The sequence below is a fragment of the Perna viridis genome, chromosome 1, assembly GCF_037379345.1.
Source record: "Perna viridis isolate PV_CMFRI_1.1 ecotype Kerala chromosome 1, ASM3737934v1, whole genome shotgun sequence".
NCBI lineage: Eukaryota > Metazoa > Mollusca > Bivalvia > Mytilida > Mytilidae > Perna > Perna viridis.
The window spans coordinates 71,711,155-71,732,636 of record NC_142445.1 but is presented as its reverse complement, the minus strand read 5'-3'; the positions used below and the strand labels follow the sequence as shown (position 1 = coordinate 71,732,636).

General features: G+C 32.0%; 1 protein-coding gene across 3 annotated transcripts in view; it reads right to left on the bottom strand.

The window, feature by feature from the left end:
* Positions 1-21,482, bottom strand: part of LOC148630252 (coiled-coil domain-containing protein 78-like) — a 38,564-nt gene that overhangs the window by 7,347 nt on the left and 9,735 nt on the right. For 2 of the 3 annotated variants that reach the window (XM_088564249.1, XM_088564257.1), the window contains exons 6-20: positions 21,263-21,298; positions 16,575-16,771; positions 16,116-16,290; positions 15,649-15,783; positions 13,013-13,144; positions 12,217-12,303; positions 11,654-11,833; positions 11,153-11,326; positions 10,411-10,461; positions 9,092-9,180; positions 6,272-6,350; positions 5,849-5,974; positions 5,369-5,562; positions 3,921-4,095; positions 2,605-2,642 (exon numbers count right to left, since the gene is read on the bottom strand). In XM_088564249.1, the coding sequence (XP_088420375.1) occupies positions 2,605-2,642; positions 3,921-4,095; positions 5,369-5,562; positions 5,849-5,974; positions 6,272-6,350; positions 9,092-9,180; positions 10,411-10,461; positions 11,153-11,326; positions 11,654-11,833; positions 12,217-12,303; positions 13,013-13,144; positions 15,649-15,783; positions 16,116-16,290; positions 16,575-16,771; positions 21,263-21,298 (1,868 nt within the window). The remainder of the gene's footprint in view (positions 1-2,604; positions 2,643-3,920; positions 4,096-5,368; positions 5,563-5,848; positions 5,975-6,271; positions 6,351-9,091; positions 9,181-10,410; positions 10,462-11,152; positions 11,327-11,653; positions 11,834-12,216; positions 12,304-13,012; positions 13,145-15,648; positions 15,784-16,115; positions 16,291-16,574; positions 16,772-21,262; positions 21,299-21,482) is intronic. The other variant, XM_088564263.1, reaches the window with a different exon arrangement.

Below are 21,482 nucleotides of genomic sequence, written 5' to 3'. Positions count from 1 at the left end.
TCAGCCTTGATTAGACATTTGACGAAAGATATGAATTTGACCCTTTTTGGCCCTTAATTCCTAAATGATTCCAGTCACAACCTCCTAAATCAATCCAAACCTTCCTTTGGGGATATGGCACCTCTTAGTAGAATTATAAAGAGATGACGACCATTCCCATATATCTAAGTTATCGTTCAGAAATCTGAAATTGCTTGTTACTGGCCCCTTTGTGATCCCTAATTCTTAATTGGCTAAATTCAAAATCCCAAAATTCAATTTCAGTCTTCTTGTGAAGTATGGCACCTTGCAGTACAATTCAAAAGAGATCAATTCACTTTTTATTAAAGTCACTGTCATAGACATCAGGAACACACTTCTTTCTGGCCACTTTATGACCCCTTATTCTTTATTGACTCAAGTCATAGCCCCCATAATTAAGCCATATTTTACTTTGGATTCCTTGTGTTTTAAGTTTTAAAAAGATCCAACTATTTATAGTCAAGTTATTGTCTGGACATCAGGTAAATTTTTGTTTATGGTCCTCTATTTAAAAACCCTGGCACCTTTAAGCCAAAAACATCACAAACTAATCTTCCTTTCGTGGTCTGCAACCTTGCTATAAAGATCAACTAACATACTTGCAATCACATGAATACCACGTGTCTACAGACCATGGCACCAACAACTACACTGATGTCAACAGCATCATATCAACTCTAAATATTCGACAAATTATCAATTGGCTGCAATAAGAAAAAGTTGTGGCCATAAGAATCAGCAAACCCATGGAAGAATCAACAAATCCATGGAAGAACATCACTAAATAAGAATCAACAAATCCATGGAAGAACATCACTAAATAAGAATCATCAAACCGATGAAAGGACATCATTAAATAAGAATCAACAAACCCATGGAAGAAAATCACTAAATAAGAATCAACAAATCCATGGAAGAACATCACTAAATAAGAATCATCAAACCGATGAAAGGACATCATTAAATAAGAATCAACAAACCCATGGAAGAATCAATAAATAAGAATCAACAAATCGATGAAAGGACATCATTAAATAAGAATCAACAAACCCATGGAAGAATCAATAAATAAGAATCAACAAACCGATGGAAGAATCAACAAATCCATGGAAGAACATCACTAAATAAGAATCATCAAACCGATGAAAGGACATCATTAAATAAGAATCAACAAACCCATGGAAGAAAATCACTAAATAAGAATCAACAAATCCATGGAAGAACATCACTAAATAAGAATCATCAAACCGATGAAAGGACATCATTAAATAAGAATCAACAAACCCATGGAAGAATCAATAAATAAGAATCAACAAACCGATGAAAGGACATCATTAAATAAGAATCAACAAACCCATGGAAGAATCAATAAATAAGAATCAACAAACCGATGGAAGAATCAACAAATCCATGGAAGAATATCACTAAATAAGAATCATCAAACCGATGAAAGGACATCATTAAATAAGAATCAACAAACCCATGGAAGAATCAATAAATAAGAATCAACAAATCGATGAAAGGACATCATTAAATAAGAATCAACAAACCCATGGAAGAATCAATAAATAAGAATCAACAAATCCAAGGAAGAATCAACAAAACCATGGAAGAACATCACTAAACAAGAATCAACAAATCCATGGAAGAACATTACTAAATAAGAATCAACAAATCGATGAAAGGACATCATTAAATAAGAATCAACAAATCCATGGAAGAAAATCACTAAATAAGAATCAACAAATCCATGGAAGAATCAACAAATCCATGGAAGAACATCACTAAATAAGAATCATCAAACCGATGAAAGGACATCATTAAATAAGAATCAACAAACCCATGGAAGAATCAATAAATAAGAATCAACAAATCGATGAAAGGACATCATTAAATAAGAATCAACAAACCCATGGAAGAATCAATAAATAAGAATCAACAAATCCAAGGAAGAATCAACAAAACCATGGAAGAACATCACTAAATAAGAATCAACAAATCCATGGAAGAACATCACTAAATAAGAATCAACAAATCGATGAAAGGACATCATTAAATAAGAATCAACAAACCCATGGAAGAATCAACAAACCGATGGAAGAACATCACTAAATAAGAATTAACAAACCGATGGACGAATCAACAAATCCAAGGAAGAATCAACAAAACCATGGAAGAACATAACTAAATAAGAATCAACAAACCCATGGAAGAACATCACTAAATAAAAATCAACAAATCGATGAAAGAACATCACTAAATACCTTCCTTAGGATTCTAAAATAAGCAGGTGTTGTAACACAGAATGTAAATGAAATGTTTTGTATTAATTTGTTAAATATGCAACACTATCTACAAATTTCCACATTTCCATTTGATCATAATTAAATTTCCAACAAAGAGATTAGGTTTATAATCAATATCTGACTTATAGACAGAGTAATCCTCAAGAAATGAGATATTCTTAGAAAGCATTCTACTCTCCATGCCTGAAGTGCTTTAATAAAGTGTAGACAAAAATTGAACTATTTGCACTAATATGTTTTGAGTTGTTTGAGGTGTTTTGTAGTAAGTAGAACTCACCTCACTGAATAATCATCAAAGTCACCTTTCACTCCATACTGAAAATATAATGGAAATAAATTACTATCTTAATAAGTTGACTTTGATTACAATGAAATTTTAATATCAAATTATCTTTAATTTTCAAAATCATTATGAATATATTATTTGAATTCACATGTGAAATAATATAACTTTAAGGTTATATCTTATACTTCACATCTATAGATATCACAATTTTTTCTTAGAGATGAAGCTAATGATAATTTGAATTGAAAAACCATTGATCAACAAAATGGACTTCATAATAATGAACCATAATGTTAGTTATTTTATACAAGATTTTAAATAATACCTTTTTGTACCTTAAAAAAGGTCAATAGAATTTCTGTAATATCTTTTAATTAACATCATACTTATTCTATATTTTTTTCACATTTTAACAAAAAATTAAGGTTCATTAAACTTTTTTCTTGTTATTATAAAAAATCTATTTCAGTTTACACTATTAAATGAAATTTTCCTGCTAATTATCTCCCCCTTGAAATAAGCTTTTACAATTATCTCCCCCTTAAAATAAGCTTTTACAATTATCTCCCCCTTGAAATAAATATTTGTATTAGTATGATATGTATTAAAAAAATTTAAAGTCATATAAAACTGAATTTGCTCACTGAAATAACTATATTCTTAACAAATTTGTGAGATGACCAAAAATATATTCTTTAATCTTCAAAGATAAGGTGTTTTATGGAAGTTTGCCAGTGTAATAAATTTGAATATATTACATGCTAAAAAATAACTCTCCTGTTTTTAACTCAAACAATTTTCAGGGTATTTTTGATATTCATCTAACTAAAATCATTATTCAATAAGCTCATAATAAGATGTAAAAAATAAGCCACATCTGTCATTGTTTGAATTACTGATAATTATTAAATGGAGATACAGGATGTTTATCTATCTATAAATAGTTAAGATTTCAGAAGTAACATTATCTCTGAGTGATATCATAAACTATCTTCCCCACTATATGTATTATTTGATGATGTTTTAAATCACATGGTTTGATTATGATGTTTTTTTGTCTTTTTGAGATTACCTCAATGCCAGTGGTGTACACTTTATCTGCATAATAAATAAGTGAACAATAGCCACATTTAAAAGGTACAGGGGAACTAAATACAAATAAATCATAATAAAACAAAATGTGGGTCCCAAATTTTTAACCTTATGGCCTTCATCAGGAGCAAGAAGTACTGAATATAGAAGAGACCATTGTCAATCCTAACTACAGTTCTAAAAGTCATTCTGATTATCACTGATTACTAACAGACCTTGATTTTCATATTATCTACAGTTTTTCTCAGCTCATTGTTGGTAGTCTTTAGTCGAGATATTTCCCTCAGATTGGCAGAGTCTATCTCAGACTCATTTAACTTCAGTTCTGTTTCATCTGGTCCCATGTCTATATCATCTACACCCCTCTGTTCACACTGTAGTCTCAAATTCCTTCAAATAATTATCAGGCTTTAAAGTTCATATTTTGTCATTATTTTACCAAAGGCTTGAGGAAAACTAAGTTCAATAAACTGTTTACTGGCTTTTCCCAAAAATTAATAGAGGAAAGGGAAACTTTCTTCCTTTCTATCCTCCAAGCAAAGTTTGAAAGGTACATTAACATTGTATATACATAGAAGAGCAATAGAGAGAAAAAAAAGAGTTGCTAATTTTATTTCCATTTCACAATATACCAAAAAAAATTCATGGTTCCAACCTTACTATATTCTAGGTTAACTTATTACTAATTACATTTATGTACTATACCTGTAAGTGTAAATTATCAGTAATGACAGGGACATATAAGCGTTTATTATCAGTAATGATAGGGACAAAAATGTAAATGCTAATTATCAGTAATGACAGGGACAAAAAGGTAAGTGTTAATTATCAGTAATGACAGAGACATACAAGTAAGTGTTAATTATCAATAATGACAGAGACATACAAGTTAGCGTTAATTATCAGTAGTGACCACTTTTACTTATGTCAGAATTTAATAAACCTAACAGTTTAGGAGATTTATGTGAAAAACTACTGTCTGACCCCTATGTTCTATTTTTAGTAACTGTGACCATTTTTTCCAATGTATCAAAAATCCCCACATCAGTTCTATGCAGGCTACCCCAAGAAACATTCACACCAAGTTTAGTTCTAATTGGTTGAGTAGTGTCAAAGGAGAAGATTTTTGAAAGAAATAACATAAAATATAGCAAAAAACATTTAAAAAGGGCAATAACTCATACATGGCTTAATGGATCAACATGAAAATTTGACCACAGATAGATCTCATCATGCTTAACACTTTTACTTATGTCAGAATTAACTAAACCTAACGGTTTTGGAGATATATGCGAAAAACTAATGTCTGACTCCTATGTTTTATTTTTAGTAACAGTGGCCATGTATTTTGATGTATCAAAAATCCCCACACCAATTCTACGCAGGATATCCCAAGGAACAGTCATACCAAGTTTGGTCCAATTGGTCAAGTGGTTTCAGATGAGAAGAGTTTTGAAAAATTGTTAACGATGACAGAAGATGACAACGACAACGTCACTAAGTGATGGCAATAGCTCACATGCCCTTGGGCAAGGTGAGCTAAAAAGGAAGTATTTATTATCAGTAATGACAGAGGCAAAAAAGTAAGTGTTTGTTACCAGTAATAGCAGGGACATATAACAGTTTATTCCTGTAACAACAGGGACATATAAGTGTATATTACCTGTAATGAATCAACAACTCCTCATATTTATGCAGTAAAGCCTTTTTATTCTCCCTATATTGTTGTGCTGCAAGACTGAGCTGTTCTTCTCTCTCTTTGTGGGCTTTAGTTATATCCTTCAGCATATTATCTACATACTCCCTCATATGGACAGTCTGTCTAGCATCTGGTCCTGAACCCTTGTCTACATATTCCTGTATTTGAAGAATGTCATTAATGGTGCTGTAAACCCTTTTTATAATAGAACAGACAATTTAATAGCCATAAATGGACTGAAGTACTGATTGTAGTATAATGTACATGTATCATGCAGTTTTGAGACAACAACATTGTATTGATCAAACACTTCCTGTTTATATTAACCTGATCATCTGAACCAGGTTTTAATGTGCTAGCTTACAGAAGAAACTGATAGACATTTGGTTGAAGCCAACCAGTCGTCAGATAATCTCTTGTATTGACCTCCTGTTCTTAACTTACTGCTATATCTTCTACATATTTTATGAGTCTTGCTCTATAATCCTCTCCTAAGTCCTTGACCTTGTGATGCATTCTATTATTAGATACTTCTAACTGTTCCTTCTCTCCACGAGCTATTATCAATGCCTGGAATTCAACACAGGTAACAACTGTTTATATTGTTTGTAAGTACTATGACAAATCAGTAAAAACCTAACAAGTCTATCAATTATCTCCCTTTAACACACAAACCTAACAAGTCTATCGATTATTTCCCTTTAACACACAAACCTATACATTTTCTAGCTTGCTATTGTCTGTATCATGAAGATAATTAAACATGATATGCATGTAAAATATTTCAAAATGAATTTCAATCAAATTTTCTCATAGAAAAACAAGTAACTTATTAAATAAACAAAAATTATGTTAATAAATCCTCACAGCATTTAATTCAGCTATTCTTCTTTGTCTGTCTCTGGCTAAGTTTCTAGATTCCTGAATTTCTTTCTGTAGAGAAGTCCTATAACATACAACAAATAGGACATTAAAGTATTGTATCAATGGAGATATATAAAACTGATAAGGACATTTTTTTTTTCTGAGTAGACATTCAAAAACAATAAAGAAATTGAATAAACCAATAGAAAAGGACTCTATAAATGTATGATAAACCTGTGTGATTTGGTGTATTAGAAAGGACTCACTAAGCATTATATACATGTATGATAAACCTGTGTGATTTGGTGTATTAGAAAGGACTCACTAAGCATTATATACATGTATGATAAACCTGTGTGATTTGGTGTAGTAGAAAGGACTCACTAAGCATTATCTACATGTATGATAAACCTGTGTGATTTGGTGTATTAGAAAGGACTCACTAAGCATTATATACATGTATGATAAACCTGTGTGATTTGGTGTATTAGAAAGGACTCACTAAGCGTTATATACATATATGATGAACCTCTGTGATTTGGTGTATTAGAAAGGACTCGCTGATCGTTATATACATGTATGATAAACCTGTGTGATTTGGTGTATTAGAGAGGACTCAGTGAGTGTTATATACATGTATGATGAACCTCTGTGCTTTGGTGTATTAGAAAGGACTCACTAAGCATTATATACATGTATGATGAACCTCTGTGCTTTGGTGTATTAGAAAGGACTCACTAAGCATTATATACATGTATGATAAACCTGTGTGATTTGGTGTATTAGAAAGGACTCACTAAGGTTATATACATGTATGATGAACCTGTGTGATTTGGTGTATTAGAAAGGACTCACTGAGCGTTATATACATATATGATGAACCTCTGTGATTTGGTGTATTAGAAAGGACTCACTGAGCATTATATACATGTATGATGAACCTGTGTGATTTGGTGTATTAGAAAGGACTCACTAAGCGTTATATACATGTATGATAAACCTGTGTGATTTGGTGTATTAGAAAGGACTCACTGAGCGTTATATACATATATGATGAACCTGTGTGATTTGGTGTATTAGAAAGGACTCACTAAGCGTAATATACACATATGATGAACCTCTGTGATTTGGTGTATTAGAAAGGACTCGCTGAGCGTTATATACATGTATGATGAACCTGTGTGATTTGGTGTATTAGAAAGGACTCACTAAGCGTTATATACATATATGATGAACCTCTGTGATTTGGTGTATTAGAAAGGACTTGCTGAGCGTTATATACATGTATGATGAACCTGTGTGATTTGGTGTATTAGAAAGGACTCACTGAGCATTATATACATATATGATGAACCTCTGTGATTTGGTGTATTAGAAAGGACTCACTAAGCGTTATATACATGTATGATAAACCTGTGTGATTTGGTGTATTAGAAAGGACTCACTAAGCGTAACTCATACACTGGTTTTATTAGTCCCAAATTAATCCCAAATGAGTTTGGTATCTCACAACTGTCAAAGAGGGTCTGCAGTCCTACCACAACAGTTGTTACTCCCGTAGTGGAATTAATTCAATGTGGATCCTGAAAAATTCGAAAGATCTTTTGGAGACAATCAGTTCAAGACTATTATCTGAATATAATAGCATTAAAACCTATGATTTTTCAACACTGTATACTTCTATTCCCCATACTCAGTTAAAATCCCAACTTAAAAACATTATACATCATTGTTTTTCCAAATCAGATGGTACACCTAGGTACAAATACTTTGTAAGAAATAATTCCAAATAAACAGAGGAAGATGTTTACAAAATGCTGGAATTTTAAATCGACAACATATCTGTCCAGTGTGGTGGACATGTTTTTCAACAAACGGTCGGCATTCCAATGGGAACAAATTGTGCTCCTTTACTTGCTGACCTATTTCTTCACTCTTATGAGGCTGACTTTATAGCTGATTTGATCAGAAAGAAAGAATATTGTTTGACTAGATCCTTCAATCTCAGTTTCCGCTATATAGATGACGTGTTATCTTTAAACAATCCTAATTTCGGGGATTTGATACATCGCATCTACCCAAAAGAACTTGAGATAAAGGATACTTCAGACACTGAAGTCAGCCTCATATCTTGACCTACACTTAGAAATCGATGGTAAAGGAAAACTATTGACCAAACTTTACGACAAACGTAATGACTTTTCATTCAGAATTGTCAACTTTCCCTTCATCTGTGGCAACATCCCTTCGGCTCCTGCGTATGAAGTGTTCATACCACAACTCATACATTATGCCAGAGCTAGCCGAAACTACGCAGACTTTTTGTATTGCACTAGAAGTCTAACAAATAGCTTCTGGAACAGGGTTATGTTGCTACAAGATTGAAGTTACACTACAGAAGTTTTATGGTCGTCATCATGAACTCGTGGATTATTATGATGTATCCATCAGCACCATGAAAACTGATTTATTCAATGGGTCATAGCTTTCCTTTCCTCGTTTGTCTACCCCGGAGTTGACTTTTTATGAGCAACTTGGCGGGTGTTTCTAGAAAAGCAGAGGACGCTTACCCTACCGGTGCACCTGGTCCATGCTCCCAGTTTTTAGTGGAGTCTGAGTTGCTCATTTACTTTTGTTACTTTGTATGTATGATTTAAGTTACTTTATGTTCTTTGTTGTTGTGTGTCTGTTTTCCATGTCTGGTCTTTGTCCCTGGATTACATTCTTTTGATTACCGCTATAACCTTGGTTCCCTTGATTACTCTTACTCATCAACACCATACTCACAATCCCAAATGAGTGTGGAATAAATAATGTACTCACACTCTAGTTTCTAGTCGGCTCTGTTCATCTCCATATTCTTTCTTCATTCTATCCATATCTCTCTCATATCTCTTTCTATTGGTAAAAAGCTGAAATGACAATAAAATACATCGATATCTCATCATAGCAAGAAATAGGGAACAATACATATTAAAATCACAAGTACTGAAGTATATATAGGTTGAAACCTTAAGATATCATGTTTGAAATTTTTTGGAAAAACTGGATTATATCCATTACTACATGAGAAAAACGTCCTATCTATTGTAGACCATTTCTTCTGTACCTCCGTTAGTCACAACAAGTAACAATTCAATGGAAAATTAAGTTTTTATAAGATAAAATTTACAATAACTAGTGCTCATATATTGTTACATATGTACATTTTTATTAGACAGAAATTTTCTAGAGCTACTGTTCTTTGCCCCTTTTCAAGTAAAGACTATACATAATTTAGATAATTAAGTTCAATAAAATTGAAAGCACAGGTTTCATGGCATCAGAAGTTTCAATTAAATAAAGTTCATATTGTGCAGACATTTTATTTCTAAACCAGTAACACTTCTTTGTTAAGGAAAGATGTATAAATGAATCAATTAATAAGAAAATTTTGTCAGAAACCTACTCTGCTAATCAGACAAACATCATACATTATTGAAAATAAAGAAGTAAATGTATCAATGAGACAACAACCTTACAAGACCGTGAAATTAAAAAACAGCCAAAGGCAGTCTATGGGTCTATAATGAAACAGCCAAAGGCAGTCTATGGGTCTATAATGAAACAGTCAAAGGCAGTCTATGGGTCTATAATGAAACAGCCAAAGGCAGTCTATGGGTCTATAATGAAACAGTCAAAGGCAGTCTATGGGTCTATAATGAAACAGTCAAAGGCAGTCTTTGGGTCTATTTTGAAACAGTCAAAGGCAGTCTATGGGTCTATAATGAAACAGCCAAAGGCAGTCTATGGGTCTATAATGAAACAGCCAAAGGCAGTCTATGGGTCTATAATGAAACAGCCAAATGATACGATTTCTGATGCACAGGTCATTTTGTTATGCATTTGGAATAAATGTCACACAAAATAAATTATGATTGGAATTTTTGTCACATGAAGCTGTACACTTTTTATTATGAAAGACAGGTATTTCCAGATTAGTACTTCAAAACTTTGAAGTTTCTGTTTACTTTAAATTCATGAAATTGCTGCAAGTAAGCACTGGACACAAATGTTTATCAATCCTTTCTTTACTGAACCAAATTGACTCAGTTATATTTAATACAAGCCATAATAAGTATGAACTGGTCTTACACACTTACTGTATTTTCTACATCTTTCCTGTTTTCTTGAGATCCCAGAATTTCATCAGCCTTTAATTAGAAACATAAAAATGTTTAAGATGAATACATTTAAATTAAGAATTTCAAATCTTTAATTTATTAAAGATTATCTCCCTTGAGACTAGATCAATAAATGCATTAAATGCTGTATAATACATATAATTGAATTATGTTTTTATTATGAATGAAATATTTATTCTACATAAAATCAACTGAAACTGAACCAACACAAAGAGTGTTATTTCCCTGTTTAACTTATATGTAAATTATAAGATGTACAGTAACTACGATGCCAGTTAAGTTTTATTGAGTTTGAGGTGGTGGAATTTTTCTGTCTGAAATGATATATTGAAATGATCTATAAAATTAAATGTGATCCTGTACATGTCATAGTTGTCTCGATGCTAGAAGTACATCTACTACATGTATGGGATCACAAATAAGTTTAAAGTTCATTTCAATATACCAACTTTAACAAATAAAATTCAACTCCTTCAAACACTCTAAAACGGCATAGAATATTTCCAGTAAATATAGGAGTCCAAGAAAATCTCACCACCATTTTTATATTTTCAAGAAGATTACCAGAGAAAAATATCCTAAATAACTAAATTAAATTATAAATTGATAAAACCCAATGTCATTTTATCCTTACCCTAAAGTAAATACAAAAATAGAACACTTAGAAATAGGGTTATATTCATATACAACATGGACTCACCTTGATCCTTCCGGAGGAGTTTTTAATGACAATAGCCTTGACTCTGCTGATCTCAGCATCAGGATCTCCAAGACCATGATCACTGTCAGACAATGCCTGAACCTGCTTCATCAAGGCTGCTTTAGCATTCACTAAGTTCAATAACTCTATACTTAATTCTTCATTCCTCTTGGTCTGAAAATTGGAGAAAATTAGTCTGGAAAATATCTATAAGCTGAAACCATGGGTCCTTAAATTAAATCTGTAATATCATAATGTACCAAGGAGTATGTTATTTAAAAGATTGAAGAAAATAAACGATGAAAACTGTATTTAACTGAAAGAAAAAGTAGTCATCATACACAAAATAGAATAATTCCAGTTTCAAAGAATGACAGTATACAACCTTTAATATAAAGTAACAAACAATGAGGAGAATACTACCTCTTTTTCTGTTTCCCTGATCAGAGCCAGTACTATTACCTCTTTCTCACTTTCCCTGATCAGTGCCAGTAATATTACCTCTTTTTCACTTTCCCTGACAAGAGCTAGGTAGTTTGTCTTCAGGACGACATATTCATCTGCTAAATCTTTCCTGTCCTTCTCCATCTCTGCCAGCCTCTCTTTGGCATGCCGAGCTGACCTAGATAATTTGTCTCGATCTGCCTCTGCCTCCATTAGATTATTCTCTAACATCAAAATCTAAAACAATTGACACACAAGTAGATTATTAAAGCACACTAAATACTATAAGGCAAAATATTTTTTATCAATGTTTGACTGTAGGAGAATAGGTTTCTCACACAAAAACTGTTTAAATTGCAGATATAATGAAATGGTGAAAAGTCACTCCAGGTAATTTATTGAAAAAACATGGTAGTTACTTTATACTGAAATGTATAAACACTGGCTGATAGATTGTATACAGATGGACAGACACACATCATTTATTTATGGACCAAAACATGTACATGATTGCTGTTGCATATTATATTCTAAATGTGTCCTATTCAGTAAATCCTCAGAAAGCTTAAATCTAGCTATAGATACAAATATGTACAAGGAACCAGTAACAAACAAAGTACCTTATTGGTCAGTTCAAACTTGGTTGCTTCAGCTTCCTCTCTGATTTTATTGTTTTCTATCTGCATCTCCACCAATGACTGGGAGACCTAAAAAACAAATAGCATTTAATGTACAACTGATTGATTGATTAATTGTTGGGGTTTAACACTCGAGCAGCAATATTTCAGCTATATTCAGGCAATGAACATGAAATGATGATGAAATAGAAAATGGGATGGGACACAAGGATAATGGGGTCGACAAATTTTGATTGCCACTGGAAATAGATAGAGGTGGGTAGGGTCGTGCAATTTAGCTTCCTGCAGCGGAGCCCTATGGTTGCTACTCCAGTAGAATACAACAGTAGGGTTCTTTAACGTGCCATAAACGTGGCATCTTTCCCAACACGGTGCGCCACTATGGTTTGCAGTCAGGTTTTCTGTATTATAGCCTGATAACCCCAGCATGTAACACGCCAGGGGTACCCTATTCCACCACCTGGGGCACACAACCCAGTTGCTCTGTGGGCAGAGTGCCCTAGCCCCAGGCTAGGGTTCTGAGCACTATTTAGTCGCCTTTTATGACAAGCATAGCACTGCTGCAGGCCTATTCTTTTGACACCCGGACCTACACGGCACAATGTATAAATGTAAAAAAACATCATTCAATACATTAAAAAACATAATGACTTCACACATCTCTTTAATTTGAATTCATATAATATCCCAAGCCTACTAGAGTAAGCAGTGCTGTTCTTGTCACTTTTCATGGATTCATAAAACAGAGTTCGAGTTATCTTTAGTCACCATATTCTACCTTTAATTTCTCCTCCTCTGTCATGAGTAACTGTTGTGACAGATCAGTCTTGGTATTAGCCATGTTACCAAACCTTGACTGTAACTGATCCACTTTACTTCGCAGTCTCTCATTGTCATCCTTCAGCTTCAGCTGAAATTAATACCAAAAGGTAAAGAAAAATACCTACATACCAGTATGTCATTTAGACAAATAATTCCCAATCCCATGAAGGCCTAGGTTTCGAATTTGATAAAAAAAAAAAAAAATACACTACACATACATACTGTAAACTTACAATTTTTTGCAGAATTCTGACAAATGAACATATTCCTGGGTATCAACTTGCATAGTTTTAGAAAACACATGACTATTGTTATATAGAGTTAAAAATAAATTTCATGGATACTTTTTTCAATTCTCTGTCTACTGTGAAAATAGCAAAAATTAGTATTCTGTAAAAATTAATACTTTAGTAGCAGTCAGTACATGAAACTTCAGACAGGTTAACAAGAAATGAAGACAAAAGTTGCATATTTCCTATAATCTATCATGCCAAAGCTTTACATCAAATGTCATTTACTTTTATTACTGTGTGCATGTTATCTTGTTTTTTTTCTGTGTTTCTTTGATATATGTGTCTATTTGGTTGTTTGTCCCTGGATTGTGTTCTTTTTTTTATCAACATTTTAATCCTGGTTCCCTTGATTTTCCTGTCATTTCCATGATGGATTTTTTATCAACATTTTAATCCTGGTTCCCTTGATTTTCCTGTCATTTCCATGATGGTATTTTTATCAACATTTTAATCCTGGTTGCCTTGATTTTCCTGTGAAGTCCATAATGGTTTTTTTTATTAACATTTCAATCCTGGTTGCCTTGATTTTCCTGTGAAGTCCATGATGGTTTCTCAAGCTTTTCCTGATAATAGTTTAACACATCAATGATATTTAGCAAGTAAGCATTGATAGCATACAATATTGTCTATATATAGTAATAGTCACATGTACAATTTCAACATCACTGTTTTTCTCATTACTTTTTATACAAATGAACTTGTTCGAGCATGTCTAGCATTAAAATAAGCAATGTCATAATCTACAAGTAGCAGAAAGAGCATATAATACACAACAGACCTCTGGTGGTAAAAATGTTCCCTGAAATTATTGGGCAAAAAATAGCAGTTATATCTCATACCATTCCCTCTTACCGAACATTATTGTCTGTAGGGAAGGGAGCATTTCAGGTGAACTGTTTTAACTTGAAAACATTAAAATTTAAGAAATTGTTCTCCAATCTTAACTTAAAGCAATCTGATTGGTGGAAAATTACTTCGTGGAAAAAGTTTATTAAAACTCATCTAAAGTTCTATGGAATTTCAAATATATATAATGACTCTTAAAATTCTTCAACGGGAAATTAATCTTGATTGAAACCTTTTAAAAAGTATATTTTATTTTCATATTCAATAAGTCAGATTTAGTTAAGGAACTCAACATTTATCCATAATCACTTAGGGTAAATACAGATTCATATATCCATACAAATTACAAAAAAACCTTAAAAAGTCCACAGATCAATAAGATATAAGACATAATATATCAGATATAAGATAACTTACATAATAAAAGTCATTACTCATTTATAGTGTAAAATCCTGAAGCACTATAAGTTACATTACATTAGAATGGTTATGGACCATTATTGGAATAACTGGAATATCATTGGAATAGACTATTACTGTGTAAACTGGAATAACCCTTTAATCTCTTCACTAGACTTCAATGTACAAGGTCAGTTTATGTGTGGGTGATTACCATATTGAGTTAAATATTAGTAGACTAATCTTAGGCTTAACATTAATAGTTAAGGTACATGTAGTCTTGGAGGGTAAGCACTACTTATATTGGTAAAATCAAACTACAAATTTAGTAGATTTAGGATTTGTGTATTAACTCCAGTGTGGGGGAATAATTAGTGAAAAAGATGTTTTAACAGTATAATTTTACAAAAGCAATGTTTTCAAATATAATAAACTCACTTAAACCAAATTTATCAAAGCTATTAAAAATTCACACTGTCACCAATGTTGAATAAATTAATTGATTTTTAATTAATCTAAATGAGATGATCACTACGTATTTACCTATTCCGTATATACATATTGATCATCTCATCTGTTGTTTCCCTTTAAAAATGACCAAATTTTTTCTAATTTTTTTCATCATTTAAAAAAAAAATAAATACCATTGAACATTTAATACTACTAAATATGTGAGCTGCCTGTTTTCACAAATACCTATATATTGCATAAAATTTATCAAATTATGCTTCCTTGATATAACTGATAGATCCAGGTGTATCAGTATGCAGTAATATTTTTAGACACCTCTTGCTTATTTTCATGGATGTTCCAAATTTTCTGTTTAACAGGACTTTTGTGTTTTGAAATGAAAGAACAAATGGTTTGATAGTAGAAGAAACAAAAATTAGGATACTAATACCTGAAAAAGTTAGCACTTCTCTGGCACTTCTGTTTACATTAAAGTAGAAGGTTAAACAAACTGTTAAGCACAAAGAGGTGTATGAACAAAGATTCAGTAAAGCCGTCAGAAGATAGAGTTATTAAAGATCTCTATCATGTAGTGAACACTTACATTTTCCGTCTCCAGCTGCCTGATGGTCTCCTTAATATCATTAAGGTTAGAAACTTTGGTGTCCATTGTAGATGGTCCTATACCTTGTTGGGACTGTAGCTCTAAAACCCGGGCTCTGTACTGAGTTACTAGATTCTATAAAAAGAGAATTCAAATTGTTGAGGGTTATTATAAGAAAAGACACTATCTTAAATGCAAGTGAATGACATTTTACTCTTATTACAAAGTTGAATTACCGGCAGAGTTTGTGTTGTGATGAGATTGTGAACTACAGACAGACAGACAGATGGCAGTATATCACAGTACATTTGTATGTCTAAAAAATAGGCTGATTAACCAATATAGAAGAATTCCAATAAAATCACCTTGTGCACACTTGAATCCTTGTATTAATGGGTGTTTGTGGTTATAATTAGGTTGTTAGTACACATACTTTTCAATTAATTATCTATTTAACCCCAGATTACCTGAGCATATAAGTCATTGACGATGGGGAAGTTCTTCACCTGACCTACTCTTGTAGCAAAGGTTAATATTGAGGACAATGAGTTAGGATCACTGTGAGGTTTCAGACACAGTAAAGCCTTTGTTTTACAGTTTCCACCAAGTTCTTCCTTCAGTAAATGGGTTAACTTTGATTCTCTTAAAAAGACAAAAAAATAAACATATTTGAATGCAAAATTATGGCCTGTACCAGACAAACTTTACAGAATTTTTCTTAAATATTTTTAAGAATTCTAAAAATATGTATGTGCTTTTCTGTAAGCTATTGCATAAATAATACAATTTCCCATAATTTTGATACTTAATCCTTCAGCTGAAATTCAAATTTGGCCTCAATTGAAATTACATTGTTCCTATGATGTTAAAAGTCATAAGGAATTTAATATCATTTACTAAAATTATAATCTTTTCCAAAAACTTACCCATAACTGATAACTCTATCTGGGAATGGGTTACTGGCAAGGGAGCTAATCACTGAGTTGAGTGCTGTTATCCCCCTACTGAGGGTAGTGGTCTCCCTTTGTCGATAGCTGGATAGATCACCATATAATTTCTCTAACCCTGGTAGTTCTACGATGGTAAATCTAGATTTATTTGTAAATCTGTTGTTCCCTACCTCCTACAAAACAGTCATTCTCTATAAGATTGGATTGGATGATAAAGACAGATGAGTAATAATACAAACTCTACAATAATACATTAGTCTGGATATAAATGCAGGATGATTCAAATATTCACTTTAATTGAAAAGGTTGATCAAACTATTGAAAATTCATATAATTTAAAAAAACTTGTAAATAAAATAATACAACAATATGAGAAACAGTATCTCATTATATGGACAAAAATAAAAAGCATGTATGGGTAGGTTCTAAATAGTGATAAATAATAATGAATTTTTACAATTGTTTCAACATAAAGTTTCAATATTTTTACATTATAACATACAATTCTGAGGTATTCAATACAATAAATCTTTATGTCCAGCCAGATATATTCCACTGAAAATTCAAACTTTACTTACAGAAAATATTTTAGCTAAAGGATAGATAATTTCTTATAACACAGTTTGAAAAATGTGATTTGTAGGTGAAAAGGTAGATATAAAAGGTATCATATTTGGTTGTTAACTAGAAAACATATCACCTGCAATTTTTAATATAACATTTAGATCTTTACGTTATTGATTCATTTTTATACTTGACTGTAAAATCATTACAGTTAATAGCTCTATCAAAATCTGATACATGAAAATATAACATTAACAAAGACGTTAAAGCTAATCTTATAAACAAAGAACAAAAACATATCAATAATTATACCTCATAAATATCCTACAAAAGACAGTGTCCAAAATAATCTATAGATCCCTACAATGAATGCCCATACCTTTTAGTGACCTGGGTACATATCCTGTGACAATATTATATCCATGAATAAAACGCAATTTTATCAAAAGATGTCTTTAAGAATTTAACAATACATTTATCAAAAATGTAGAAATTATAAATTTCAGTAGCCGATACCTTTAGTTACAGAATTTAGTTTTCTATATCAAAGTCTACAAAAATAAACAAAATAGATTTGTTTGATTTGTATCAATTTATTAGATAAGGACAGAATACCTGTGTTACTTTGTGAACCAGATTTCTAATGGATAACAAAACCAATTCTATGGAGTCTTTATGAGCATTCAGATATAGATTTCAATTGAGAGTTTTATTTAGATTGAATATACATTGGTGTTTAAATATAATACATCTTTGAGACTTGATGAAGTGTGAAACCTTTCTCTGTCCCTTTTGTAAGAGATCAATCAAAATAAATGGGTACATTACATTTAACATACTGACACTAACAGTATATAGGTGTCGTTAAGGGAAGGCTGTACAGAAATATTGATGTATTACACTATAGTTATCTTACTAACTTCTGAATATTATAATGAGTTCATATGTCAGACTTTGTAAGGATTAAATGGGTGATATCTGAAGATTGGATGACTTATTTTCTAAAAAAAATTAGTGGTAAACTTACAATTACCATCAAGATGCAAAGGTTAAATTAAGTAAAGTACAATTCTCAAAGACGGAGTAGACAGTAAAATTTGAGTAAAAAATAAAATAAGCACTGTAAGAATTAGTTAGTTCTGGTGAAACATACGCCACATTTAGAGTTTTTTTTCATAGAAAACAGATTTAAAGAAATGTCAATTTTAGATTGTGAATGTGTGTGTGTGTGTGTCTATGGATGTTGGGGTAGCCAGGATGGTGGTACCTAGGATGGAAAACTTTGTTCTGGGTAAATTCGGCCTTCATTATTAGCACAATAGTTTTCAATCTTGTTATAATACTGTAGAAACCCAATGTTTAACCACAGTAACCAGTATCCTAAAATCTAACCCTGCATTTATATATCTTTATTGTAGCCCTCTTTCCTTCCTTTTGGCCACCTATCTGAGTTGCTTATAATGAGAATGCAGCACTTTACTATTGATATTGAATACATGACAAAACTTTACAATGCACTAAGCAGACTGTTGAGCAAGTGGGAGCAGTTTACTTAAATTCAGAATGTTTGAACATCCTTTGAGAGCACTAGTATTCAGCCTACAAAACAACTAAAAATATCTAAGTTACCTCCCCTTCAGCAGTATACAGAGACATTACCCTAAAGTCCAAGGTATAATAAGAGATATGACAGGTCTAGATCGCTCCTCGTCTTACAACATTAGTTTCACTTGAAGTTCCAAGGAAATACTTCTTTATTAGAGACTAGATATAACTAAGCCACATAAGACTTGGTAGGGTCTAAAATGTGTAACCCATACCTATTCCTGTACCAACTTTTCCGAGTTGATCATTTACTTTTGTTACTTTGTATGTATGATTTTAGTTGCTTTGTGTTCTTTGTTGTGTGTGTCTGTTTTCCATGTCTGGTCTTAGTCCTTGGATTACGTTCTTTTGATTACCGCTATAACCTTGGTTCCCTTGATTACTCTTTCCATGTACCCAAATTCTATTTTGCCAATTTCTTCATTATTACTTGATATTTCAAGCTGAAAGTTGGTTCACATTTACAAAATGGCATGATGGCTAGGCTAGAGTTAATGATTTTAAAAATATTTTTTTGAATAATTTGATTTTTATACGTTTTTTTTCTGCTTTCAAAAGGCCTAAAATGTGTAACCTGAAATTCCCATACCCAAAATCAGTCGGATATTTTTGTTATCTGTGCATATTAGACATTAAACCATATTAATATTATCAAAGTATTCATTGACGATTAAAAAACAAAACGTGTAAGACTATATTTGTGAGACTTTTTTTTTCATCCTAGATAAGATTACTCCATTCTTAACTGGTTTGGGGACTGACGTTAGGTATGGTACAGAATTCAAACTCAGTCACTTCTTTTTAAAAACTACATCAAATCTTTCAAAAGTATATCTAATGTCTTTAAGTGAAGATTTTACCTCTTAATGTTTTCATAAAAACATAAAATTCTGCCAGGAAAGAGAGAATAGTCAATGATTAGTTTGGTATGGTAACTTCCACATTTTAGACCTATTGAAATCAGAAAACTGACCAAACAAGAAATACTAGATAAATATACATCATTTTAATTGAAACAGACTTTTGCACATCTTATGCAATTTCCAGTTCTTCACATACTGTAAAAATGAATATTTTAGTAAACATTATTTGGGTATGGGGAAAAGTTGGTATGGGTACAGATACAGGTTTCACATTTTAGATCTTACCAGAAGACTGGGATAATAAAATAGTCATATTATGTCTTTTATGGATAAACTGAAATGCATTATCTAAATATTTTTTCAACCAAATATAATTTTTGTTGGTCTAGTCATGAGGATCATTTTATTGCAGATACTGAATGTTTCTGTCTGTCTTTTACAATTCCAAGACAGATGCCATGCACAAAAAGCTAAATTATAAAGTCTGGCGTTTCAAGAGACAATATTTAAACAAAATGACTGATAAAAAACAATGTGTACAAAATGACTACAAGGAGATATGTAATGAGGTAAACTGTGCAGCTAAAACATACAGTAGCATGAGGTAATGATACAATGGTTGTCTAAAACTGGTTTACATCCTTAAACTAAATAGACGCTCTAAAGAGCTAATATGTTCACCTGGCAAGATAGATAAATTCTAATTTTTGTGAAAGTGGCTATTTTTTCATGGATAACAAATCCCCAAAATCATACCTAAGGAACAACCATATAACTTTCATTGAACTGCATCCAGTTCTTTCACAGAAGTTTTTTGAAAGTAGGAATATAAAAAAAAAGCTCAAAAAGGCACGGGTTAACCAAATGTTGACCACAGATTGTTCTCATCATGCAGATAGATCTCTCACTTGTATCCTTTGACAAAATTGGGCTGAACCTTATGGTTTTGGAGATATATGTAAAAACTGATGCCTGACCTCTATGTTCTATTTTTAGTAGTGGTGGCCATGTTTGTCTAGAGATAAAAAATCCCTATATCAATTATAGGCAGAATTCCCTAAAGTCCATACATGCCAAGTTTGATTCTAATCAGTCCAGTAGTGTCAAAGGGATAGATCATTGAAAGTAATAAAATAAAAAAAAAGCCAAGAAAAAAAAAATGCCAAAATGGGCAATAGGGCTCCAACTCAAGTACACAGACAGATTTCCATGATGAAATATGACCACAGACAGTTATCATCATGCTGAATACTTTTCACCAGTCAGAATGTTTAAGAAGACATAGGCGAAAAACTGTTGTCTGATACCTATGCTACATTTTTAGTGAAAATAAGTTTTCTTTAGAAAGCTTGAAGCTTACACATATTCATGCAATAAAAAAACAATAACATAACTACCCAAACCCTGTGATATTATCCCTGACTCAAATAATTCCTGTTATAATTCCCAAACCCTTTGACATTACCCCAGACACACACAGTTCCTGTTATAACTGCCCCAATCCTGTGACATTATCTCTGACATACACAGTTGATGTAATAATGCCCCAACCCTGTGACATTATCCCTGACATACATATTTCCTGTTACAATTGCTCCAACCCTGTGACATTATCCCTGACACACATAGTACCTGTTTCTTAACTTCTGGCCATTCAGGTATGTTAGCCTATAGTATTTACAGAAACATTTTATTTTTTAATCTAAATGTAAACATGGAACCAGCCATAAAAGTATTTCTTACATCTAAACTGACCTTGATAAATAATCATCTGTATTCTTAAAATGAAATTATATAAATAACTTGTATATTAAGAGTTCAAGCTATATATGTTTTATTAGTAGGTTTTTAA